Genomic DNA, 26,042 nt, shown 5'->3' on the forward strand with positions numbered 1-26,042 from the left:
CTTGTCTCCCCGTGTTCCCCCGTGTCCCGTCCCCCCCAGCGCTCGCCTAATCCCCCGGCGCTTGTTTGCACAGCAAAGTGCTGCTGCGACGGATTCCTGCCGGGGCCGGGGCGGGGGCACCGCGGCGCCGCACACGCGTGTGCACGGACCCGCGGGCACGGGGGCACACCCAGCTGGGGCACACGCGTGTGTCGGGGTGCGGGTGTGGCGGTGCCAGCGTGTGTGCACTGTCACCTGCGGGCGCCTGCCGTGGGTCACGCGTGGTGCGCACGCGTGGTGGTGCAAACGCGCGTGCACGGCCGGGTGTGGGCATCGCACAAAGCGTGCAAATGCGCGTGCACGGCGGCGTGTCAGCGCGCGCGCGCGCTGCCGAGACAGGCCACGCATGTGGCAGTGCACGCTCACGTCCTGGTGCAGTCGTGTGTCACCGTGCATGCTTGTTCCCGTGTCCGTGCGTGCACACCGCGGTGCGAACCCACAGCACACGCGTCCTCGTGTCCCTTCCTGCGAGTGGCAGTGGACACACGTGTCCCCGTGTCACCGAGCACACCCCGTGCCAGTGCACACGTGGAGCAGTGTAGACGTGTATGCACACACTTCCCGTGTTGCTGCACACGCGTGTGCACGCCGCGGCTCCCTGGCACACGCCCCCGTGCCGCACACGCGAGTCCCGGTGCCGGTGGCCCCGGTGCTGGGGCCCCGGTGCCGTGGTCTCGGTGCCGGGCCGGTCGGTGCAGGAATGCGGAGGGTGTGATGAGCTCATCCCGCTCCCTCTTCCCGGTGACGCCACCGCACAGCCACGCGCCCACCCCTGTCCCCCCCCCGGGGTGACGTGGCTGGGCACCCGCAAGGCCGTGTCCCGCGGGTGGCCCCATCCCATGGTGGCCCCATCCACCAGGTCACCGGCGGCGCCCGCGGCTGGGCCGATGCCTTCCCGAGGACACGGTGGCCGATCATGTCGGGGACACGCAGGGGCGGCGCTACTACCGGCACCTGTCAGATGACGAGGACCTGGTGGCCTCCGGAGGTGAGCGGACCCCGGGGAGCACCAGGGTGGGTGGGTCCAGATGCCACCCTGGGTGCCACTTGCAGAGTCCTCGCTGCTAATGGCATTGGGACCTGGGACTGAGTGGGTCGGTGCCACCAGGGGTGGGTGTCACTCTGAATGGGTATTGCTGTGGGTTGGTGTCCCATGAGTGGGTGCCACCCTGGTGCCACCACGTTGTGGCCATAGCAGATGGCACTAGGACTTGGTGGCATCTGGTGGTAAAGTGGCACTGGGTGAGAAAATGCCACCTTGGGTGAGTGTCACCATAAGTGGGTGCCACTCTGGATGCCACTTGTGCTGTCCCCATTGCAGGTGGCACCAGGACCTGGTGCCATCTAGTGCCAGTGTGGCACTGAGTGAGCATCACCCTGGGTGAATGTCACCATGAATGGGTGTCACCATGGGTAGATACAGCCCTGGGTGCCCCCATGTTGTCCCCAGAGCAGATGGCACCAGGACCTGGTGGCATCTGGCAGTAAGATGTCACCAGCTGGTTGCCACCATGGGTGTGTGCCACCATGGGGGTGTGTCACACGTGTGAATGCCCCCCTGGTGCCACCACATTGTCCCTGTCATGGATGGCACTGGGATCTGGTGGCGTTTGGTGGCAAATGTGGCACTGGGTGCCACCATGACCGGGTGGGTGTCACCGAGGGTGGGTGTCCCCGTGGGTGTTTGTCACCTTGGGTGCGTGACCACACACATGGGGTCCCCATGGACGGTGCCACCCTCACGCTGTGCCCATGGCAGATGGCAGCGGGGAGGACGGCAGTGGTGTCCCCTGGCCACCGGCAGTCGTGACCCCAGCTCCGGACAGCGGGCTGGCACCCACCGGTAAGGGGACACTGCGGATGGCACCTGGCCCCGGGCTGGTCCCTGCTGGCACCGCTCTCAACCTCTGTCTGCTCTTCATCCTCCTCCTCCTCTTCCTCTTCCTCCTCCTCCTCCCTGGGGACAGCGCCCGGGCCCCGCCCCGCGCCCGCGGGCATGGTGGTGGCCGAGCCGAGGACGACCCCCCAATCAGTAAGTGACAGCTTTTGGGGACCTGCCTTTGCTGCACCCCCACTTTTCTTCCTGCTGTGCTTTGTTGGGTGGGATCCCAAACACAGGGGGGCACAGCTGGCAAACAGGAGGAACATCTGGATGGGGGGGTCACAGCTGGATGAGGGTCACAGGGGGGATTTTTTGGGTGTGTAGGTGCCACCCCCCAGTTTTGACTCCCCACCCCCAACTCTAACACCCCCCACCCCCAGTTTATTTTCGGGCGCTGGTGAACTTCACTCGCAGCATCGACTACAGCTCACGGCTGGAGGACCCTGATTCCGAGGAATTTCGGGAGATTTCCGAGGCCGTGGTGGATACGGTGAGGACTGGGGGGAGGTGGGGGGTGCTGGGGGTGGAGGGCACCCAAGGGAACACTCTGATCCCCCTTTTCTGCCCCCCAACAGCTGGAGTCAGAGTATTACAAAGTGCCCGGGGAGCAGGTGGTCAGTGTGGTCTTCATCAAGTGAGTGGGGGGTTTGGGGGCTCTGGGGGGCCCAGAGAGTTTTGGAGGGTCAGGAGAGCAGGGGGCGCAGAGGGGGCTGGGGGAGCAAGGGGTCATCTGGGGAAGTTTTGGGGTGCAACAAGGAGCTTTTGGGAGTGCAGGGAGGTTTTGGGAATGATGGAGATGTTTGGAGGTGATGGGGAAGGTTGGAGGTGATAGGGATGTTTTGGGATGCAATGAAGGGCTTTTGGGGTGCAGTGAGGAGATTTTGGGGTGCAATGACTAAGTTTTGGGGTGGAACAAGGGGCTTTTGGGAGGGCAGAGAGGTTTTGGGGGTGATGGGGTGGATTGGAGGTGATGGGGATTTCTTGGGGTGCAATGTGGACACTTTGGAGGCTCAGGGCTGATTTGGGGGTGCAGTGTGGCTATTTTGGGGTGCTTACCCCTTGTCTCCCAGGCAGCTGGATGGGGATGTGTTCGTGGAGCTGGATGTGGGCTCAGAGGGGAATGGGGACGAGGTGCAGCTCGGGGGGTCCTGCGGGACCTGTTGGCCGGCGGCTCCATCGCCTCCTACCTCACCTCCCCCATGGCTTCCAGTTCCGCCGCCTGGGAGCCGGTGAGCCTAGGGGAGGGCTTGGGGGGGAGCCTGAGGGGGTTTTGAGGTGCTCTGGAGCGGTTTGGGGTGGGGGGGCTCAGAGCACCACATCCCAACCCCTATTACTCTGCTGGCTCTCACGTCCTGGCGTGTGTCAACCCCCGACCAAATTGGGGTGGGGGGGTGTTTCTGGGTAACCCCCTGACCGTGTGTCCCCTTCCTGGCCACAGTGACCCCCCAGCCACGTGCCTGCACTGTGGGGGAGTTCTCCTGTGGCAGCGGGGACTGTGTGGCCCTGGAATATCGCTGCGACCGCCGGCCCGATTGCCGTGATGCCTCTGATGAGGAGGGATGTGGTGAGGCAGCTCGGCACCCCTGGAACCCCCTCTGCCTCCCCCGGCCCCCCTGCCCCCCATTCCCCACCCCATGGCCCCGTCACTCCCCTTCTACACCCCCTTTTCTGCCTATAACCCTCCTGTCCTCTCCTTCTGCATCCCCACTTCCCCCTTTAACCACCGTGCCCTTTTTACCCCACAGCCCCATAAACATTCCCTGCATCCCCTTTTTCCCATATATCCTCTACACTCCACTGCACCCTCATTTCCCCCCAACCCCCCCTGCACCCCATAAACACTTCCCACACCCCCTTTTCCCTCATATACCCCTCTATACCCCCCTGCACCCCCATTTCTCACTTTAATCCCCCCACACCCGTTTTATTCCTATGCCCCCATAAACACTCCTCACTCCCCTTTTTCCCTCCTATAACCCCTCTGCACCCCATTTTACCCCTACACCCCACCATAAACCTCCCTTGCACCCCTCCCCTCCAACCCCCCCCAAAAGCTCCCTCTTCACCCCCACTCCCCCTAAATCCCCCCATAACCCCCCTTTTATCTCCCCCAGAGCCCCCCACGGCCACTCCCCAGCACCGCCCGCCCGGCCACCACGCGCCCGCTGAGCACCGTCCCCGTGGGCACCACCCCGGCGTTCCCCCTGCACCCCGTCACCCCACGCCCCTCGAAACCTGCGGCCGGGGGTGCCGGGGGGCGAGGCCGCCTGCAGGGACGGGCGCTGCGTGCCCCGGGATTACCTGTGCGACGGAGAGCGTGACTGCGCCGATGGCTCCGACGAGGACGCCTGTGGTGAGTCCTGGGGGCAGCGAGGGTTTGGGGGGCTCTACCCAGACTTCAGCAAAGCCTTGGACACTGCATCCCACGGCAAACGCCTGGGGAAGCTGGCAGCCCGTGGCTTGGGCAGGTTCACTTTTGCTGGGCTGGGAACTGGCTGGTGGCCGGGCCCAGAGGGTGCGGGGAGATGGAGCAGTGTCCAGCTGGTGTCTGGTCACCAGGTGTGTCCCCCAGGATTCAGTGCTGGGCCCAGTCCCGTTCAGTGTCTGTATTGATGGTCTGGGTGAGGGGATTGAGATCCACACCGGGTTGGGTGCAAGTGTGGTTCTGCTGGAGGATAGGAGGGCTCTGCAGAGGGACCTGGACAGGCTGGATCCAGGGGCAGAATCCAGGACCGGGTCCTGCACTTTGGTCACAACAACCTCTGCAGCGCTACAGGCTGGGGACAGTGACTGGACAGTGGCCAGGTGGAAAGGGACCTGGGGGCACTGATGGACAGCTGCTGGACATGAGCCAGCTGTGCCCAGGTGGCCAAGAAGGCCAATGGCACCTGGCCTGGATCAGGAGTGGAGTGGCCAGCAGGACCAGGGCAGGGATTCTTCCCCTGTACTGGGTACTGGTGAGGCCGCACCTCAAGTGCTGTGTCCAGTTCTGGGCCCCCCAGTTTAGAAAGGATACTGAGGGGCTGGAACGTGTCCCGAGAAGGGCAACAAGGCTGGTGAGGGGTCTGGAACACAAGTCCTGTGAGGAGCTGCTGAGGGAGCTGGGAAAGCCTGGAGCAAAGGAGGCTCAGGGGGGACCTTGTGGCTTTGCACAACTCCCTGACAGGAGGGGGCAGCCGGGGGGCTCTGCTCCCAGAGAACAGGGACAGGAGAGGACACAGCCTTAAGCTGCACCAGGTTTAGGCTGGACTTTAGGAAGAAGCTCTACATGGAAAGGGTGATTGGGCATTGGAAGGGGCTGCCCAGAGAGGTGGAGTCACCGTTCCTGGAGGTGTTTAAGGAAAGCCTGGATGTGGCGCTCAGTGCCATGGTCTAGGTGACAGGGTGGTGTTGGGTCACAGGTTGGACTCGATGATCTCAAAGGTCTTTTCCAACCTGATGCTGGGATTCTGGGATTCTGGGTGCTGACTTCCCCCATGACCCCCAGGCACCCCGTCCCCGTGCGAGCCCAATGAGTTCAAGTGTGACAATGGGCACTGCGCCCTCAAGCTCTGGCGCTGTGACGGCGAGAATGACTGCGGCGACGGCTCTGACGAGAGCGACTGCCGTGAGTACGGGGGCTCGGGACGCGCGTGGGGACATGGGGACACAGCTGACACATGGTGCCGTGACCCCCCACAGCCACCAAGGCACCCGGCGCGGTGTGTGGACCAGCGGAATTCCGGTGCGTGTCCAGCGGGAGCTGCATCCGTGCCAGCTACCAGTGCGACAGGGAGCCCGACTGCCCCGACCGCAGCGACGAGGTTGGATGTGGTGAGTGACACCGCAGGGGACAGCTCAGCAAGGAGGGGACATGAGGACCAAGGCTGGGCTGGGGATGCTGTGCCAGGGATGCTGTGTGCAAGCTGTGGGGACACGTGGCGCTGTGGCATTGGGATGGGGACAGTGCGCCCAGAGATCCTGTCATGTGCCCAGGCTGTCCTGGGGACACAGGGCTGGGGACACTGTGTCTGAGCCAGGGACCCTTTGCTGTAGCACCAGTCTGGGGACACTGCCCAGGGACCTTGTGCCATGGCCCTGGGCTGGGGACATTTTGTCATGATACCAGGCTGGTGACACTGTGCCTGGGGACATTGTGCCATGGTGCTGGGCTGGGGACGTTGCACCCAAGGACCCCATGGCATGACACCATCCTGGGGACATTCATGGCACCAGGCAGGGGACACAGCACCCAGGGACCCTGTGCCATGGCACCGTGTTGGGGACATTGTCCCCAGGCACTCTGTGACATAGCACTCGGCTGGGGACCCTGTGCTGGGAGCTTGCTCCCAGGTGGTGCCACGCTGGGGACATGTCACAGAACCAGGTTGGGTATCAGGGACCCTGGCCCCAAGCTGGACTGGAGTGATGGTGACAAAGAACCTGTCCCCAGCTGGGTCTGGGGTGGCAGTGTCCCCATCCTCCAGTGGTGCCACACGGAGCAGGCAGTACCGGTGGCAGTGACAATGACAGGGTGGCGGTGGCAGTATCCCTGTCCCCCGGGGGTGCTGCGAGGTGTGGGTGGTGCCGGTGACGGTGACAGTGACTGGGTGGCGGTGGCAGTGCCCCCACAGGTGGTGACGCTGCCGCGGGAGTCGGTGCAGGCAGTGCCAGGCCAGACCGTCACCTTCACCTGTGTGGCCACCGGTGTCCCACGCCCATCGTCACCTGGCGCCTGAACTGGGACACACCCCCAGCAGCCACAGGTGGGCGGGGCCGGGGCGGGGCCTAAGGGGTGTTGGTTGTGGATTGGAGGGGTTGGAGGAAGGGGCGTGGCTTACTCTGGGAAGGGAACTTGTGATTGGGTAAGGTCTACGATGGGCGGAGCTTCCATTTGGGTGGGGCCTGTGTGGGCGGGGTTTGTGTTTTGGGGCTGAGGGCGGCTTGGGGCGGGCTTGGGAGCCCCGGGCTTGGGGCGGGCTTGGGGCCGGGGCTAGGAGCTTGTGACAGGCGGGGCTTTGGTGGGCGGGGCTTCCATGGGGTGGGGTTTGTGGCGGGGTGTGGTTCTCTGTGGGCGGGGCTTTGGGTGGGTGTTCTGATAAGATGGGCGAGGCGAACAGCGGGGTCCCTGTGATGAGCGGGGCTTGTACAATGGGAGGGGCTTGGGATTGGGGCGGGGCCTGGGTGTGAGGGGGTCATGCAGAGGGAATGGGCTCCTCTGCTGGGGTGGGGCACTGGGTGTGTGGGGCACCAGGTGTACTGGGTGCCAGGTGTGTGAGGCCCTGGGTGTGCGGGGTACTGGGTGTACTGGGTGCCAGGTGTGTGGGGCACTGGGTGTGCTGGGTGTGCAGAGCCCCAGCTGTGCCGTGTGCTGGGCATGGGGTGTGTGTGGCTCCGGGCGTGCCGGGCTCTGTCTGTGCCAGGCTCTGGGTAGCAAATGTGCCACGCAGGGTGTCGATCGTGAGCGAGGCTGGGCAGGGCACCCTGACCATCCGGGATGTGAAGGAAGCTGATCAAGGCGCCTACACCTGTGAGGCCATCAACACCCTGGGCATGGTGTTCGGCATCCCCGACAGCATCCTCACCGTCACCCACCCCGGTCAGCGGCCCCTTCCCTCCCCTCCCCTCCCCATGCCACCAACCCCACCGTGGCACTGTCACCATCACCCACTGTCTCATTTCCCACAGGGCCATGTCCCGAGGGTCACTTCCAGGTGACAGGGACGTCCCGCTTGCCTGCCCTGCTTCTGCTTCGGCGTCACCACCTCCTGCCGCGCCACCACCCGCCACCGCCACCGCCTCCACCTGCGCTTCAACCGCCCCAACGACTTCAAGGGTGAGTTGTGGGGACAAGGGACAGGGGCAGGGGACACACCAGGGGCTGAGTGTTTCCTTGCAGGTGTCAACGTGACAGTGCCAGCAGCGCCATCCGCACCCGTGCTCTCGGCCACCCAACTCCACGTGGATGCGGGCACTGAGGAATTCCAGCTCCTAGACCTGTCACGCCGCTTCCTGGCACTCGATGCCTTCTGGGCACTGCCAGAGCCCTTCCTTGGGGACAAGGTGATGCCAGGGTGGGCTCAGGGCTGGGGACACCAGTGGCACGGCTGCTGACAGCCCACTGTGCTGCCAGGTGGATGCCTACGGGGGAGCGCTGAGCTACGGGGTGCGGTACCGGCTGGGTCGGGGGCCCCCTGAGCCCACTGCCCACCCCGACGTGCTGCTGCGGGGCCACGGGCGGCAGCTGCGGGCACGTGCTGGTGACACCCAGCCAGACGTCCTCAACCAGCGGCACGTGCCCCTCACCGAGGTGGGTGTGAGAGGGGATGGGGATGGTGGGGAGATGATGCCGGTGGTGATGGGTGAGTGAGGCTGGTGATGGGTGGGTGATGATGATGGTGGTGGGTGGATGATACCAGTGGTGGTGGGGGGATGATGCCAGTGGAGACGGGTGGGTGTTGTGGTAGCAGGTGGGTGAATCCAGTGCTGGGAAGGAGATACTGATGGGTGGGTGGTGCTGGCAGCGATGATGCTGATGATGGGCACTGGTGCTGGTGGTGGCAGGTGGGTGGTACCAGTGGTGGCAGGTGGGTGATGCCAGCATTACCATCACCCTGCTGTGACACTGCTGTCACCGTCCCGGCAGGACCACTGGGAGGACGAGCAGGGAGTGCCAGTGAGCCGGGAGCTGCTACTGCTGGTGCTGCAGGGGCTGGAGGGCATCTTCATCCGGGCAGTGTATGACGGGCGCATGGCCAGCGTGGGGCTCAGCGACGTGGCCATGGACATCACTAGCATTGCGGACACCGGCCTGGGGCCGGCCGGCGACATCGAGGAGTGCAGGTGACCGCTGGCAGCAAGGTCACGGGCTCAGTGCCACCACTGCTGTGATGCCACTGTGTCCTGGTTTGTGTCACCCCAAGACACACCATCACACTGCTGTGTCCCCAGGTGCCCCGTGGGCTACACAGGGCTGTCGTGCCAGCGCTGTGCCCCCCGTTTTGAGCGTGTGACAAGGGACCCTACCTGGGGACCTGCTCCGGTTGCGGCTGCCACGGCCACTCCAGCACCTGTGACCCCGTTTTTGGGCATTGCCTGGTAAGGAGTGAGGGGTTGATGAGGTGACAAGGGGACAGGGACACAGCTCAGGGTCACCACTCCCTTGTGACATGTGTCCCCCTCCCAGAGCTGCCAGCACAACACAGAGGGTCCCCAGTGCGAGAAGTGCAAACCTGGCTTCTTTGGCGATGCCACCAAGGGCACAGCCACTGCCTGTCACCCTTGTCCCTGTCCCTACACTGAGCCGTCTCGCAGGTGGGTGCCAACCCCAGGGACCAGCCCCTGATGTCACCACCCTGGCATCACCGTTGTTGTCACCCACAGGTTCTCGGAGTCCTGCTTTTTGGACACAGATGGCCAGGCCACCTGCGATGCCTGCGCCCCTGGATACGCCGGCCGCCGCTGCGAGAGGTGGGTGGGGGGTCCCTCCCTGTAACCCCTCCCACCTGAGAACCCCCCCCACCCATCACCCACTTACCACCCACCGTCCCCTACCATCCCACAGGTGCGCCCCGGGCTATGAGGGAGACCCCATCCAGCCGGGTGGCAAGTGCACCCCGATTGGTGAGTGGGGGGTGCTGGCGGGGGTGGGGGGGATCCCCGCACCTTTGGGTGACCCCCCACCCTCATCCTCGCTGCCCGCAGGCCAGGAGCTCGTCAAGTGCGATGCCCGCGGGGGCCAGGACGAGGCAGGTGGCACCTGTCGCTGCAAGGTGAGGGCAGGGGGCTGGGGGGACAGTGGGGCAATATTGTGGGGCAGCAGTGGGGGGGCGATGGGGGGCTGGATGCTGCCATCCCCCACTGCACCAGTCTGGTCCCAGGTACCCAGTCCCTGCCCTAACACTCATCCTACCTGTGCCCCATAGCACCCAGTCCAGCCCCCACTCAGAGCCCTTGAGGCAACCAGTCCCAGTCCCCCATAGCTCCCAGTGCGATCCCTGGGGTACCCAGTCCAATCCACCCAGCACCGACCCCACCTCCTGCCCCATGGCACCCAGTCCAACCCTCCAGCAGGACCCACTCCAGTCCCCCATAACACTCAGTCTGACCCCTGTGACACCCAGTCTGGTCCCTGGGGTACCCAGTCCCACCAATGCCCCCAGCCCCCATCCCACCCACTGCACCCAGTCCCCCCATTGCGCCGCTGACCCCTGCCTGCCCTGTGCCCCCAGCCCAACGTCCGTGGCCGGCTCTGTGACTCCTGTGCCGCTGGCACCTTCCACCTGAGTGCTGCCAACCCCGCGGGCTGCCTGCCCTGCTTCTGCATGGGGCTGTCCCGCTCCTGCGCCAGCTCCGCCTGGCACCGCCACCAGGTACCCTGTGGCCCGGGACAGGCTGTGCCAGACCGTGCCATCCTGTACCACGTCATGCCGTGTCTCATCGTTGTGTTGATGTGTCATTCCATGGCTTGCTGTGCCGTGCCACCGTAGTGCCATGTTGTGCCATGCTGTGCCACAATGTCATGTCACCTGTGCCGTGTCATGCCACACCGTGTGGTGCCTTGTCATGCCTTGTCATGCCGTTATGTGCCATGTAGTGCTGTGCCATACAACCTACGTGTTGTGCCTTGTCATGCCATGTAGTGCCATGCTGTGCCACACCATGCCCACCACACTCCCTCCCGCAGGTGCTGCTCAGCTCTGAGGACTCGGCACCGCTGCCCCTGGCCAACATGTCAGGCACGTGGCTGGAGGGGGCCATGCCACACTTTGTGTCGCCACGGGAGCTGCGCTTTGAGGCCTTCCGGGAGCTGCCACGGGGCATCCACTACTGGGTGCTGCCTGCACCCTTCGCCGGGGACAAGGTGACACGGCCGCTCCAGGGGACGCCTCTGAGCCTCTCCCTGTCCCCACCACCCAGTTCAGGGGACAGGTGACCCTGAGCCATGCTGGGTGTCCCCTCAGGTGACAGCATACGGCGGGGAGCTGCGGTACACGGTGACACACCGGGCCCTGGCGGGTGCTCCCCTGCTCCCCGGGCACCCTGATGTTCTGCTCCAGGGCAACGGGATCTTCCTGGAGCACTTCTCCAGTGCCAGCCCCCTGGCTGGTGTCCCCACTGCTGTCACTGTGCCCATCCGTGAGGTGAGAGCGGTCCCTGTGTGGCCCTCAGCAAGAGGGGTCGTGGAGGGAGGGGATCAGACTGGGTGCCGGGGAGGGGTTGGTCTGGGAGCCCCAGGGGTCAGACTGGGCGCCATGGGGAGGTCACCTTGGGTGCCCTGGGGGCCGGGCTGGGTGCAGTGGGGGATGGCGGCCCCCATGTCACCCCGGTGCGGCACAGGGCGCCTGGCGCCGCGCAGACGGGCGTGATGCCACCCGCGAACACCTCCTGATGGCCCTGGCCGACGTGGACCTGTTCATGATCCGCGCGTCCTACTCGGAGCAGCCAGAGGAGAGCAGGTGGGTTCCTTGTGGGGTCAGGAGGGGACACAGGGGGGCGGCAGGGCAGCGCTGACCCCCTCTGGCCCTGCAGACTGGCCGATGTCACCCTGGACGTGGCAGTGCCACACGCCACCGGCCGCCCGCCTGCGCTGGAGGTGGAGGATTGCGCCTGCCCCCCTGGGTACCGCGGGGCCTCGTGCCAGGTGAGACTCTCAGGTCCCCTCACTGCCACCACAGGGATGCTGAGCCGTGTCCCACCCCCCTGCCACTGTGTCCCCTCCAGGACTGTGACACCGGCTACACCCGCAGCACCGCCGGGCTCTACCTGGGCACCTGTGAGCCGTGCCAGTGCCACAGCCACGCCAGCGAGTGCCACCCTGACACCGGCGTCTGCCAGGTCAGCTGGGGACAGCCAGGGGATACCCTGGGGACCCCCATGGCGAGGACACAAATGCCATCACCCCCTTTCTTTACAGGGCTGCCGGGATCACACGGAGGGTCCCCAGTGTGACAAGTGCCAACCTGGCTACTACGGCGATGCCACCCGGGGCACCCCGGGCGACTGCCAGCCCTGTCCCTGCCATGGACCCCATGGGGACACCCAGTAGGTGCCATTCCACGGTCTGTCACATCCCTGAGGACACTGATGGGGTGTCACCTGTCCCTTTGTCCCCTCCACAGGGTGACCAAGATGTGTTTTGAGGACACGGACGGGCAGCCCACATGCAGTGCCTGTGCCCCAGGACACAGCGGCCGCCTCTGCGAGAGGTGACAGGGACACCAGGGTGGGACTGGGGGGTGTTTTTGGGGTGAATGCCCCTCTCACTGCCTCATTTGGGTTTGTCCCACCGCAGGTGCTCGGCCGGGTATGTGGGGGACCCGCTGCGGGGAGAGCCATGCCGAGGTGAGCGTCACGGAGTGGGGACCAAGTGCTGTCCCCTGTGGTGTCAGTAAGGGGGGCTGTGGCTGACTGCGTGTCACCCCTCAGTGCCCAGTGTTCCCGGCGGGCAGTGCCAGTGTGACCCACGCGGCAGCACCAGTGAAGGCTGCGACACCAACGAGCAGTGCCGCTGCAAGGTGAGCCTTGTGTGTGTGTCCCCAGCCCCGGGAGGGGTGACAGGGCCATGTCACCATGCTGTGTTTCCCCCCAGGCCAACGTGGAGGGTCCCCACTGTGCCACGTGCCGTCCCCACCACTTCCACCTGAGCGGGGATGAGCCAGCCGGGTGCCTGCCCTGCTTCTGCATGGGCATCGTCCAGCACTGTGCCAGCACTGCCTACGCCCGTGGCACCGTGAGTGTCCCCTCTTGTCCCCAGGGTGTCCCCATGTGTCCCCAAGCCCGCTCACCCCTTGATCCTGCAGATCCGGACGTCCTTTGCCCCGGGGGATGCCCAGGGGTTCGCCCTGGTGAACCGCCAGCGCAGCACCCGCGTGGGCAGCGGCTTTGGGGTGCAGCCGGGGCACCCCCAGCCCTACCTGACCTACGAGCGCTTTGGGGAGCTGCCCCCTGACTCCTACTACTGGCAGCTGCCACCCCCCTACCAGGGGGACAAGGTAATGGGGTGACCCCTGGGGGACAGGGTGCCCATGGAGCCATGGGAATGCCCCGCCAGGGGCTGCACCCCCTCCCCATGGGCACCCTGGGCACTGTCTGGGAGATGGGCACAGCCTCCTTTGTCCGCCCTTCTCCTCTTTCCCTTTCCCCCTTAGCCTTTTCCCCTTTCCCTTCCCTTTTTCCTCTTTTCACCTTGTCTTTTTCCCCTTTGCCCCTTCTCCTTTCCCTTTTCCCATAATTTTTGCCTTTCTCATCCCTGTCCTGTGCCATCCCCTGTCCCCTTCATCACCCCCATTGTTTTCTTTCTCCTCTTTCTCCCTTCCCCTCCCTTCCCCTCCCTTCCCCTCCCTTCCCCTCCCTTCCCCTCCCTTCCCCTCCCTTCCCTCCCTTCCCCTCCCTTCCCCTCCCTTCCCCTCCCTTCCCCTCCCTTCCCCTCCCTTCCCCTCCCTTCCCCTCCCTTCCCCTCCCTTCCCCTCCCTTCCCCTCCCTTCCCCTCCCTTCCCCTCCCCTCCCCTTCCTCATCCCTATCCTCTTTCTTTCCCCTCTCCCTTTTCCCATCCCTCTCCTCTTCTTCATCCCTATTTCATCCCATCCCCATCCCCATCCCTGTCTCCATCATGCCCATCCTCTTCCTCTTCCCTGTGCCTATCCCATCCCACCTCATCCCAACCCTTCCCTTCCCTTTCCCACTCCAATCCCAATCCCAATCCTGCCCATGTCCCGGTGCAGGTGGGCTCCTATGGGGGTCGGCTCCGCTACACCCTGACCTACACCCCGGGGGGACAGGGAGCCCCCCTGCCTGACGCTGACATCCAAATCACGGTAAGGGGGTGCTGGCTGGGGTGGCACAGGGACACACAGGGTGACACCAGGACCCCCTGACCCCCTTGTCCCCTTGTCCCCAGGGCAATGACATCACGCTGGTGGCCTACCAGCCCGACCTGCCCCCACGGACCCCCCAGGCCTTTGAGATCATTTTTCGGGAGGTAGGAGGTGGTGGGCGGCTTTTGTCCGTGATGTCCCCCTGTCCCAGAGTGTGTCCCCCGCTAAGCCCCTGTTCCTGCAGCAATACTGGCAGCGGCCAGACGGGCAGCCAGCGACACGGGAGCACCTGTTGATGGCACTGGCCGACCTGGACGAGATCCTCATCCGAGCCACCTACTCCACCAGCACGGCTGCGGCTGCCATTGCCGACGTGACCATGGACACAGCTGTGCCCCCCCAGCCCGGCTTGCCCCCGGCCCTGGAGGTGGAGGAATGTCGCTGTCCCCCTGGGTACCATGGGCTCTCCTGCCAGGTGAGCCCAGCCCCTCCCAGTGTCAGTGCATCACTCCCATCACCTCCCTACCCTCCTTCCCAGTACCTCCTCATCATCCCCCCAATCACCCCTCAGCATCCCCCCATCAATCCAGTAGGACCCTCCATCGCCGCCATCACTCCTTGCATCATTGTCCCCATCATCAACTCCAGCATCCCCCACCACCCCAGCATCCCCCCATCATGCCCAGTATCACATTCCATCATCCCTCCAGCATCCTCCGTCATCATCCTTCCATCATCTCATCTGCCTATCAAACCCACCATCACCCTGTCAGCTTCACCTGCATCACCCCTTCATTCTGCCCCCCAGTATCACCCCCTCATCACCTTCCTTCATCATCCCTCCATCAGTGTACCATCATCACCATCAGCAGTCCCATCATTGCCCATCAGCCCCCAGCATCCCCCCATCATCCCCAGGATCACCCCCATCACCCTCCATCACCCTCATCACCCCTTCAGCATCTCCCCAGTGTCACCACATCACTCTTCATCACCCCTCAGCACTCCCATCACCCATCTGTCCCCCAAGCCCCCCCTTTCCCCCTCCCCAGGCCCCTTCCCCAGGCTCTGGGGGTCCCGACGCTGTCCCTTCCCACAGGACTGTGCCCCCGGGTACACACGCACTGGAGGGGGGCTGTACCTGGGGCACTGCGAGTTGTGCGAGTGCAATGGCCACTCTGAGAGCTGCCACCCCGAGAGCGGCGCCTGCTCCGTAAGGCTCCACATTCCGAACGTTTCTGGGGGGGCTGTGGTGTTATCCCAGCTGTGACACCCCCAATTTGTGCCCCCACTATCCCCCAGGGCTGCTTGCACAACACAGCAGGGGACTTCTGTGACCAATGTGCCCCTGGCTTCTACGGAGACGCCACCGCCGGGACCCCCGAGGACTGCCAGCCCTGCGCCTGTCCCCTCCCATACCCCGAAAACCAGTGGGTGCCTGCACTGCGGTAGGGGTGCCGGGCTGGGGGTGCCAGGGAAGGGACGTGCCCTCACCTTACTCTGTCCCCGCAGGTTTTCCAGGACCTGTGAGAGTCTGGGAGGCGGTGGGTACCGCTGCACCGCCTGCGAGCCGGGCTACACCGGGCAGTACTGCGAGCGGTGAGGCTGCTGGCACCCCAAAACCTGCCCCAAACACCCACGCCATGGGCTCACCCCATATACCCACCCTGCTATACCTGCCCTGATGGGTTCACTGCCATATACCCACCCCAAAACCCCACCCCATGGGCTCTCCCCCATATACCCACCCTAAAACCCCACCGTGACTGAGTCACCCATATATACCTATCCCCAAAACCCACCTCCACTGCCTCACCCCCATATATCCACCCACATCTACCCACCTCAATGTACTCCTGCAATACCCACCCAATGCGCTCACCCCTATGAGCTCACCCCAATATACACATCCTAAAGAGCATGTGTGCTCACCCTGACATACACACCCCAAATGCTCACCCCAGTTTATGCACCCCAGTACACCCACCCTGATCTACTCACCCTGATGGCCTTTCCCTTACAGACCCACCCCAAAGTGCTCCCCAATACACCCACCCTAATACACCCACCCCGATATAGCCACCCCAATGTTCTCCTGCTATACCCACCCTGATGTACTCACCCCTATGAGCTCACCCCAAATTTTGCATCCTAAAGGGCTCAGCCTGACATATGCACCCCAATACACACTGCACCTACCCTGATGGCCTCACCCCAACAGAGAAAACCCAAAGTGCCCACCCTTATACCTGCCCTGACACAGTCACCACCCCACTATACCCATCCTGATGTACTCGCCCTGATGTGCTCACCCCAATATACCCACCTTGTGTACCCCAATATACCGCCCATACACACCCCAATGCACCCACCCTACGTACCCCAATATACTCCCCATATACACCCCAATATACCCACCTTAGGTAGCCCAATATGCTCACACCCTAATGCCCCCCGCCAGCCCACCCACCCCAATATATTTCCTCCCATTTGCATCCCACTGCGCCCCCACAAACACAGTGCCCCCATTTCTCCCTGCAGCTGCGCCCCGGGGTACACGGGTGACCCCACGGTGCGGGGCCAGGGCTGTGTCCCCGCGGGGCCCCCGCCCGCGCTGGCCGTGCGCGTGCACCCCGTGCGCACCGCGGTGCCGCAGGGCAGCCCTGTCACCCTGCGCTGCCAGGCCACTGGGGACCCCCCGCTCTACTACCACTGGGTGCGAGAGGACGGGCGGCCCCTCCCCGAGGGCGCCCAGAGCCGCCGACAAGGTACTGGGGGGCTTCAGGGGGGGACGTCAGGGTGTCCTCAAGGCGTGGAGTGTCACCTGCGTGTCCCCCCAGGCGAGGAGCTGCACTTCCCCAGCATCCAGCCCTCCGAAGCCGGCGTCTACGTCTGCTCCTGCTGCAACCTCCGGCACAGCAACGCCAGCCGCGCCGAGGTCATCGTCACCGGTAGGTTGTTGTCACCGAGAGGGGGACACGCACAGAGGGGAGGCAGGAGCGGGGCTCACCCCTCTCTGTGGTGGCCCAGAGACCCCTGAGAAGCCCATCACTGTCACCGTGGAGGAGAAGCGGGTGCAGCGGGTGCAGCCTGGCGCCGATGTCACCTTCGTCTGCACTGCCAAGAGCAAGGTGAGGGGAAGGGGGCACAGCACAGCAGTGGGGCTGCGGGGCCGTTCAGGGACATTCAGGGTGTGGAGATGCCCCTGGGTGCCCACCTGGTCCTACAGAGCAAAGGGACACCCAAGGATGTCCTCACGGGGATATCCAGAACACGGGAACAGCTGTACCCATATGGACTCCCCCAAGCCCCCTTGGGTCCCTACACAGCTCTGTGGGACATCCCTGGGTGCCCACCCCTCCCCCATGGGTGCACAGCCAGACATGTGCCCCTCCATGTGCCCATCCCAGTGGCCTCAGGCCTCCCCACCTCTGTCCCCCCCAGTCTCCTGCCTACACCCTGGTGTGGACACGGCAGAACCATGGGACGCTGCCAGCAGGCGCCGTGGACTTCAACGGGATCCTGACGCTGCGTGGGGTGCGGCCCCAGGACGCCGGGGTCTACGTCTGCACCGGCTCCAACATGCTGGACATGGACCAGGGCACTGCCACACTCTACGTCCAGGGTGAGCCCTGACGCTGTGGTTCACCCCGTGGTGATGGGGTGATGAGAAACACCAGGGTGATGGGCACAGCAGGGCCGGGGCACTGGTGTGGTGGTCGCACTTGGCCCCCAGAGGCTGGGTTTGATGGGCACGTTGCTGTGTGGATGTCAATGCCCAGAGGCCAGGGTGATGGGCACATCCAATGCCTGGATACCAGGGGGATGGGTTTGCATGGTGCCCAGTCCTTCAGGTGATGGCCACACTCACCGCCCTTGGCTCTGCGGCGATGGGCACGCGTGGTGCCCAGGTGCTGGGGTGATGGGCACATGGAATGCCCAAACGCTGGAGTGGTGGGCACACTTGGTGCCTGGACACCGGGGCAGTGAGCAGGTCTGATGTCCAAATGCCAAGGCGATGGGTGGGTTTGGTGCCTGGACACTGGGGTGATGGGCACACTTCCCTGAGACCCACCCCCTCCTGCAGCTGCCTCGAAGACTCAGATGTTCTACGGGCCCGTTGAGTTCATGGAGGGGCACAGGCCGGGTAAGTCACCAGGGCAGGGTTCCTGGGGGTCCGCACGCTCCCCCCACCCGCTGCATGCCGGGGCTCCACGCACACCCTGCTGCCGGCTGTGCCACGCCACCCCACTTCCCACTGCCCCACCGCCTGGGGACAGCACTGGGGGGCCTGGTGAGCCCTAAACCCCCCCGGGTCTCACCGCAGCCAGCACCGCCGCCGCCCCATCGCCACCGTGGAGCCAGCGCAGCTGAGTGTGGCACCGGGGCAGCCGGCCGAGTTCCACTGCGTGGTCACCGGCAGCCCCCAGCCCACCCTTGAGTGGCTCGGTAGGTGCCCACTGGGGACGGGGGAACACCGGGACTGGGCGTGGGAACACAGCGAGTGAGGGTGATGCTGGACCGTGTCCCCGCAGGTGCGCTGCCACCGCGGGCCGTGGTTCAGGGCGGGACGCTGCGTTTCGGCGCTGTTGAGCCCGCCGACGAGGGGCACTATGAGTGCCGGGCACGGAGCAGCGCCGGGCAGCACATGGCACGCGCCTTCCTCCACGTGCAAGGTGAGCGGCATCACCATCGTCCCTGTTGCCCCGCTGTCCACACCATCCCCATCCCCATCATTTCCATCATGCCCATCACCCCGATCATTCCCATCTCTACTGTCATGTGCATCACCCCTATTGTCTCCATTGTCCCTGTCACCCCTCTTGCTCCCATCATCACTCATCATCTCTGTCACTCTGCATCATCCCCATTGTCCATCTCCATCGTCTCCATGGTCTGCAACATCCCTGTCATTCTCATCATCCCTGTAACCCTCATCACCCCTGTCACCTCCCACTGTCCATCCACCTCATCCCCATTGTCCCCATAATCCCATCATCACCACCGTTGTCTCTATCACCTCCAATACCCATCATCTTCATTGCCCCCATCATCCCTGTCACTCTCATTGTCCCCATTGTTCTCTTCTTCCCCTTCATTCCCCGTTGTCTCCTCAGCTCCATTGTCCCATCATCCCCCATCATTCCCTTGTTCCCATCACCCTTACCATCCTCGCCATCCGCATCATCTCCATCATCTCTGTACACCCCATTGCTCCCATTGCTCCCATTGTCCCCATTGTCCCCATCACTCCCATCGTCTCTATCATCCCCGTCATCCCATTGTCCCCATCATCCTCATCATCTCCATCACCCTCATTGTCCCCCATCTCCCCCAGCACCTCCATCATCCCATGGTCCCCTTCACCCTCATCGTCTGCATCACTCATGTCACCCCCATTGTCCCCACCCCCCCATTGCCCCCAGCACTGCCCTGATCCCCCTCCCCGCAGGCATGGGCACCCCACAGGTGCAGGTGAGCCCGGAGCGGACGGAGGTGCAGGAGGGCTCCACAGTGCGGCTCTACTGCCGGGTCTCGGGGTCCCCCGCTGCCACTATCACCTGGGAGAAGCAGGGGGGCACCCTGCCACCACAGGTGAGTGGGGCACTGGCACCAGTGGGTGCTCCAGGGGGTATGGGTGCACCACAGGTGCCACTGACACCCACCCTCATGCCACAGTCCCGCACCGAGCACGGTGACATCGCCACGCTGGTCATCCCCACTGTGACGGTGGCCGATGGTGGCATCTACCTCTGCGTGGGCACCAGCGCTGTTGGCACGGCCCGCGCTGCTATCGAGGTGGCCGTGGTGCCAGGTGAGGAGGGTGGGGGACACCAGCGGTGTTCGGGGATGGTTTTGGGGGGGCTACAACCCACCCATGCCCCCCCCCCTTTTGCTTCCCGCAGGGGTGGCACCACCTGTCCGCATCGAGTCCTCGTCCCCATCCGTCACTGAGGGACAGACCCTGGACCTGGACTGTGTGGTGGCAGGACCCGGCTCTGCCACTGTGACATGGTACAAGCGTGGGGGCTCCCTGCCGGCTGGCCACCAGGTAGGGCACAGCAGGGTGGGCAGCACCCCAAACGCTGCCCTGTCCCCTGCTGTGTGACACCAAACATGTCCCCAACTGCAGGTTTCAGGGTCCCGGCTCCGTGTCCCCCATGTCACGGCAGCTGATTCAGGGGAGTACGTGTGCCGGGCAACGTTGGGGACCACTGCCCGGGAGGCGTCTGTCATTGTCACCGTCGTGGCTGCATCTGGCTCATCCTATGGTGAGACTGGGCTCAGCAGCACCGGAGGGGACGTGCTGGCTCCCAACGGGTGGTCACAGCTCTGTCCTCCCCTGCAGGACCACCAGCTTCAGGTGTCCCTGTCCGGATCGAGGCATCCTCGTCCACCGTGGCCGAGGGACAAACCCTGGACCTCAACTGCATTGTGGCCGGGCAGGGACAGGCCACTGTCACCTGGTACAAGCGCGGGGGGTCCCTCCCAGCGAAGCACCAGGTAGGGGACACAGAGGGGGATGACGCAAAGGGAGGCTGGGGTTGATGCACAGCCCTATGTGAGCCCAGGTGGCTCTGGTGACCCTTGTGTCCCCAGTGACCCTTGTGTCCCCTCCCCACAGGTGTCCGGCTCCCGGCTGCGGCTGCTGCAGGTGACAGCAGCCGATTCGGGCGAGTACGTGTGCCGGGTGACCAGCGGGGCCACCACCAAGGAGAGCGCGGTCATGGTGACCATCCAACCCAGCAGTGCCAGTGTCTACTGTGAGTGGGGACAGGGGGTGGCAGTACCAGCAGGGGATCCTCATGGGTCACAGCACTGAGCCATGGCTCAGGTGCCCATGACTGTGGTCACTGGTGTCACTGGTGTCACCCTCCTGTCTCGGTCCCCAGCCCCGGGCAACACAACTCCCCTGCGCATCGACTCCCCATCCTCTGCCGTGGTCGAGGGACAGACCCTGGACCTCAACTGTGTCATCGCCAGCCCCACACAAGCCACCGTCACCTGGTACAAGCGCGGGGGAACCCTCCCGGCCAAGCACCAGGTAGGGGACACGGAGCAGGGATGTCACCAAAGGGGGTGGATGCAGTTGACCTACAGCTGTGGGCAAGCCTGGGTGGCCCATGGAAATGCAGATGGTCCCATGAAAGCCCGGGTGGCCCCTTATAGGCCCAGGTGACCCCATACAAGAGCAGGAAACCCCATGCAAGCCCTGGTGGCCCATGCAAGGTTAGGTGGCCTACAGAAGCCCATGTAGCTCATACATTGCAAGTCCAAGTAGCCCATGCAAGCCCTGGTGGTCCCATGCAAGCCCTGGTGGTCCCATTCAAGCCCATGTGGCCCCATGGAAGCCCAACTCGCCCCAGTGACCCCCATGTCCCCTCCCCACAGGTGTCTGGCTCCCGGCTGCGGCTGCTGCAGGTGACAGCGGCTGACTCAGGCGAGTACGTGTGCCGGGTGACCAGCGGGGCCACCACCAAGGAAACCTCCATCATGGTGACCATCCAGCCCAGCAGTGCTGGTGCCTACTGTGAGTGGGGACAGGGAACACAGGAGGTTACCCACGGGGGGGTGACACTGCTCCCGGTGTCCCTGGGAGGGTCACACATGGTGGTGGTCACAGTGTCTAACCCATCTTGCTCCCCAGCCCCGAGCAGCACGACCCCACTGCGCATTGAGTCCTCGTCCCTGTCATCCCCTGTGACCGAGGGACAGACCCTGGACCTCAACTGTGTCATTGCCAGCCCTGCGCAGGCCATTGTCACCTGGTACAAGCGCGGGGGGACCCTCCCGGCCAAGCACCAGGTAGGGGACACGGAGCAGGGATGTCACCAAGCAGGATGGATGGGAATGACACACAGCTCTGGGCAAGACCAGGTGGCCCATGCAAGTCCTGGGGACCCCATACAAGGCTGGCTGGTCCTGGGCAGGCCCAGGTGGCCCCATGACCATGGAACCCCGAGTGATCCCAGGGAAGACCAAGTGACCCCAAGGAAGCCCAAATGACCCCACATAAGCCCAGGTGGCCCATGCAAGCCCAAAGTGACCCTGTGCAAGCTCAAGTGGCCTTGTGCAATCCCAGATGACCCCTTGCCAGAGCTGATGGCCTCAGTGACCCCCATGTCCCCTCCCCACAGGTGTCTGGCTCCCGGCTGCGGCTGCTGCAGGTGACAGCGGCCGACTCGGGCGAGTACGTGTGCCGGGTGACCAGCGGGGCCACCACCAAGGAGATCTCCATCATGGTGATCATCCAGCCCAGCAGTGCCAGCACCTACCGTGAGTGGGGACAGGAGGAGGTGACTGAGGACTGGGGGACAGTGCCACCGTCCTTGGGGTGACCCTCCTGTCTCTGTCTCCAGCCGCTGGTGTCACCCCTCCAGTGCGCATTGAGTCCTCGTCCTCCTCCGTGGCCGAGGGACAGACCCTGGACCTCAACTGCATCGTGGCCGGGCAGGGACAGGCCACTGTCACCTGGTACAGGCGCGGGGGATCCCTCCCAGCCAAGCACCAGGTAGGGGACACAGAGGAGCATTTTGGGATGGAAAAGGGATTTTTGGTGGTGTTGAGGGGTGTATGTCCCCGTTCTCATGTGTGTCACCCCTCCAGGTGTCGGGCACCCGCCTGCGCATCCCCCAGGTGACAGCGGCCGATTCGGGCGAGTACGTGTGCCGGGTGACATCGGGCAGTGTCACACATGAGACATCCCTCATCGTCACCATCCAGACTGGTGCTGGCTCCTCTTACGGTACTGGGATGGGTGAGAGGTGACATAGGGGCATGGTGAGGACACACAGTGGTGACCCTGCTGACCCTATTGCCACCCCCAGCCGTTGGTGTCACACCACCGGTGAGGATCGAGACCTCCTCCGCTGCTGTCACCGAGGGACAGACACTGGACCTCAACTGCATGGTGGCAGGACAGGGTCATCCTCATGTCACCTGGTACCGGCGCGGGGGGGCTCTGCCACCAAACAGCCAGGTGGGACATGGGGGAGGTGGCTTTGCCCTGCAGGCCACAACTATGCATCAGGTACTGATGTGTCCTCAACTTGTCACCTCCCCAGGTGTCGGGGACCCGCTTGCGCCTTACCCAAGTGGCAGTGGCTGATTCGGGAGAGTACGTGTGCCGGGTGACCCTGGGGACCGTCACCCAGGAGGCATCTGTCATTGTCACCGTGCCCAGCAGCGCCGACACCTATTACAGTGAGCGTGAGAGAGAGGACAGTGCTTGGGGACAATCGAGGGTCGCCTTGGTGATAAACGTTCCCTTTCCCTGTCCTCCCCCAGCCTCTGGCATCTCCCAGCCCCTCCGCATCGAGTCCTTGTCTTCGGCCATCGCCGAGGGACAGACCCTGGACCTCAACTGCGTGGTGGCAGGGTCAGGCCCCACCACTGTGACGTGGTACAAGCGTGGTGGCTCCCTGCCCGTTGGCCACCAGGTAGGGGACAGGGGAGGGTCCCCCTGAATTTGTCCCATCCCCTGCTCTACGGTGATGACTTGTCCCCTAATTGTCCCCTCCAGGTGTCGGGCACCCGCCTGCGCATCCCCCAGGTGACAGCAGCCGACTCAGGGGAGTACGTGTGCCGGGTGACATCAGGCGGCATCACGCAGGAGACGTCCCTCATCGTCACCATCGATGACGGAGCCAACCCATCCCACTGTGAGTGCCACCCTCCAGGGGACAGGTCCCCACTGGTGTCAGGGACCACTGGGGCCGTTCACCCTCAACTGTGCCCATGCAGCCACCGGTGTCACGCCACCCATCCACATTGAGTCCTCGGCATCCTCTGTCACCGAGGGACAGACCCTGGACCTGGACTGCGTGGTGGCCGGCCAGGGACAGGCCACCATCACATGGTACAAGCGTGGTGGGGCCCTCCCAGCCAAGCACCAGGTAGATGGGGACACCGGCGGGGTGGGGGACGGTGGTGGCTGCGCATGGCTGGGTGATGCCACCACCTTCTGTCATGACATCCTCAGATTTCAGGGTCCCGGCTGCGGCTGTCGCAGCTCTCGGTGGCCGATTCGGGAGAGTACGTGTGCCGGGCTGACACGGGCAGTGTTGCCCGCGAGGCCACTGTCTTTGTCACTGTCACCTCCCGTGACAGCTCCAGCTACCGTGAGTGTGGCCACGGGGTGAGGGAGGATGCTGGGGGGAAATAGGGGATGTGAGTGACCTCGTGGCCTCTCTGTCCCTTTGTCCCCACAGGTCTGCAGAGCCCCATCATCTCCATCGACCCACACAGCATGGCGGTGGCACCGGGTGAGGATGCCACCTTCAAGTGCCGTGTCCACGATGGTGCCCGGCCTGTCAACATCACTTGGCGGATGGGGCCTGGCCAGCACCTCCAAGGTATGGTAGTCCCCAGGGTGGCCCTGGCATGGTCCCCAGGGTGGCCCTGGTGCTGATGGCTCCTCCTTGCCCAGACAATGTGAAGATCAGCGCCAACGGCTCAGTCATCTCCATCACCAGTGCCCACGTGGGCAACCAGGGTGCCTACCACTGCGTGGCCTCCAACCGCTTCGGCGTCGCCAGCAGCGTCGTCAACCTCGTGGTGCAAGGTATGAGGTGGCCAGGGTGGCCCTGTCCCTGTCTCCATATGCTCCAGGTGTCTCCATTGGTGTCCCCATCCCCATGTTCTCCACGTGCTCCAGATGCCCTCAGGGTGGGCTCCCTGTCACCATGCTGGTGTCCTCCATGTCATCCAGATACCACTGGAGCAATGGTGTCCCTATCCCCATCTCCTCTCCATGCTTCAAGCTTCTCCACACCAAGGAGTGGTGGTGCCCATGTCCCCATGCTGGTGCCCTTCCTGGGGCCCCAGGAGTTGTGATGTCCCCATCCCCCATGCTGATGTCCTCCATGGGCTTTGGATGCTCCTGAGATATTGTGTCCCCATCCCCACCCTCATGCTCATTTCCTCCCATGCTCCCAATGCTCCCAAGGTGATGGGTGTCCCTGTGGCCAGGCCAACATCCTTCATGGTGGTGTCCTAATCCCCACCCCAATGTCTTCCTCCTTCTCCAGGTGCCCCCACGGTGTCAGTGATGCCACCAGGCCCCGTGACAGTGAAGGAGGGCAAATCCCTGAGCCTGGAGTGCCTGGGCCGGGGCGAGCCACGGCCACTGGTGCGCTGGAGCCGGCTGGGCTCCCGGCAGAAGGTGGAGCACCAGACACTGCTGCACATGGACAGCCAGGCCATCCTGCAGGTGAGGGGGCACCCAGGGGCACCATGGGGCACCGGGCAGTGCCTGGTGCTCATCCCCACCCTGTCCCCCCCAGCTGTCGCCGGCCAAGCCAGAGCACGCCGGGACCTACGTGTGCACAGCACACAGTGCCCTGGGCTCAGCCCAGGCACGGGTGGACGTCAGCGTGGAGTCAGCGCAGCGGCACCCCGGGGCCCCCGAGGTCACCGCACCATCTACCGTCACTGTGGTGGCCGGGGACACGGCCACACTGCACTGCATGGCCAGAGGTATGGGGAGCCTGGAGGACCGTGGTGGAGAAGGGGTGTCCTGAGCAGTACCTGACACCTCGGTGATGGGCATGGTGTGGTCATAGGTGACCCAGCACCCCGGATTGAGTGGTCGAAGCTGCGGGCACCCCTGCCCTGGCAGCACCGCGTGGTGAACGGCAGCCTGGTCATCCCTCGTGCCGCGCAGCAGGACTCGGGCCAGTACATCTGCAATGCCAGCAGCCCCGTCGGTTCCACCGAAGTCTTTGTCACCCTCGATGTGGAGAGTAAGGAGGGGACAGTGGGGGGCTGGGGTGCCCCTGGGTTCCTGCTGCCACCTCTCCTGTGGCCATCACCTGTCCTTCCTCTGCATGTGGCCACCTCCATTGCCACTCCCACCCTTACATGCAGCCCTTCCTTGTGGGACCATCCTCACTCCATCCCAGCACTCATCCTCCTCCTCTCAAGCTCCATCACCAACCCTTCCCATGGATGTGTCCACCTGCTTGTCCCATCCCTGTGCATGTCCATCTCCACTTCTGCTCTCTCATCTGTCCATATATCCATCCACCATGGATCCATCCATGGCTCATCCATCCCAGCTCAAACCCATCTCTTTGCTCATATCTCTCCTTCCACCTCTTCCTCATGGATCCATCCATCTCATTCATCCCAGCATACACCCATCTCTTCATCTCCCTTACTCTTGCATCCCTTTCTTTCTTGTGGATTCATCCATCACTCATCCATCACAGCTCACGTCCATCTCTCCATCTCTCCATCTCTGCTCACACCTCTCTGTCTGTCTTTTCCTTGTGGATTCATTGATCCCAGCACACACCCATCTCCCCATCTCCTTGCTCTTCCG

At 64.0% G+C, this 26,042-nt stretch overlaps 1 protein-coding gene across 1 annotated transcript in view; it reads left to right on the forward strand.

The window, feature by feature from the left end:
* Positions 1-26,042, forward strand: part of HSPG2 (heparan sulfate proteoglycan 2) — a 40,766-nt gene that overhangs the window by 4,600 nt on the left and 10,124 nt on the right. The window contains 75 exon segments of the mRNA XM_039565586.1: positions 899-1,027; positions 1,799-1,882; positions 2,302-2,411; positions 2,497-2,555; positions 2,992-3,059; positions 3,062-3,118; positions 3,121-3,150; positions 3,360-3,485; positions 4,092-4,274; positions 5,409-5,528; positions 5,603-5,734; positions 6,524-6,607; positions 6,610-6,642; positions 6,645-6,666; positions 7,351-7,499; positions 7,589-7,629; positions 7,631-7,736; positions 7,800-7,963; positions 8,034-8,210; positions 8,547-8,743; positions 8,852-8,913; positions 8,916-8,998; positions 9,087-9,214; positions 9,284-9,370; positions 9,465-9,523; positions 9,605-9,672; positions 10,132-10,272; positions 10,587-10,763; positions 10,864-11,043; positions 11,240-11,358; positions 11,432-11,543; positions 11,624-11,737; positions 11,817-11,944; positions 12,022-12,108; positions 12,195-12,244; positions 12,329-12,417; positions 12,492-12,632; positions 12,703-12,894; positions 13,625-13,717; positions 13,801-13,881; positions 13,962-14,192; positions 14,817-14,930; positions 15,020-15,147; positions 15,230-15,316; positions 16,259-16,485; positions 16,558-16,668; positions 16,748-16,848; positions 17,162-17,342; positions 17,805-17,864; positions 18,045-18,062; positions 18,065-18,166; positions 18,253-18,393; positions 19,170-19,312; positions 19,397-19,532; positions 19,624-19,769; positions 19,851-19,989; positions 20,067-20,221; positions 20,343-20,481; positions 20,611-20,762; positions 21,110-21,248; positions 21,366-21,523; positions 21,856-21,994; positions 22,078-22,229; positions 22,325-22,463; positions 22,546-22,697; positions 22,783-22,921; positions 23,006-23,157; positions 23,241-23,379; positions 23,462-23,613; positions 23,700-23,838; positions 23,929-24,072; positions 24,147-24,281; positions 24,748-24,929; positions 25,003-25,195; positions 25,282-25,461. Coding sequence (XP_039421520.1) covers positions 899-1,027; positions 1,799-1,882; positions 2,302-2,411; positions 2,497-2,555; positions 2,992-3,059; positions 3,062-3,118; positions 3,121-3,150; positions 3,360-3,485; positions 4,092-4,274; positions 5,409-5,528; positions 5,603-5,734; positions 6,524-6,607; positions 6,610-6,642; positions 6,645-6,666; positions 7,351-7,499; positions 7,589-7,629; positions 7,631-7,736; positions 7,800-7,963; positions 8,034-8,210; positions 8,547-8,743; positions 8,852-8,913; positions 8,916-8,998; positions 9,087-9,214; positions 9,284-9,370; positions 9,465-9,523; positions 9,605-9,672; positions 10,132-10,272; positions 10,587-10,763; positions 10,864-11,043; positions 11,240-11,358; positions 11,432-11,543; positions 11,624-11,737; positions 11,817-11,944; positions 12,022-12,108; positions 12,195-12,244; positions 12,329-12,417; positions 12,492-12,632; positions 12,703-12,894; positions 13,625-13,717; positions 13,801-13,881; positions 13,962-14,192; positions 14,817-14,930; positions 15,020-15,147; positions 15,230-15,316; positions 16,259-16,485; positions 16,558-16,668; positions 16,748-16,848; positions 17,162-17,342; positions 17,805-17,864; positions 18,045-18,062; positions 18,065-18,166; positions 18,253-18,393; positions 19,170-19,312; positions 19,397-19,532; positions 19,624-19,769; positions 19,851-19,989; positions 20,067-20,221; positions 20,343-20,481; positions 20,611-20,762; positions 21,110-21,248; positions 21,366-21,523; positions 21,856-21,994; positions 22,078-22,229; positions 22,325-22,463; positions 22,546-22,697; positions 22,783-22,921; positions 23,006-23,157; positions 23,241-23,379; positions 23,462-23,613; positions 23,700-23,838; positions 23,929-24,072; positions 24,147-24,281; positions 24,748-24,929; positions 25,003-25,195; positions 25,282-25,461 — 9,207 coding nt within the window.

The sequence above is a fragment of the Corvus cornix genome, chromosome 27, assembly GCF_000738735.6.
Source record: "Corvus cornix cornix isolate S_Up_H32 chromosome 27, ASM73873v5, whole genome shotgun sequence".
NCBI classification, from domain to species: Eukaryota; Metazoa; Chordata; class Aves; order Passeriformes; family Corvidae; genus Corvus; species Corvus cornix.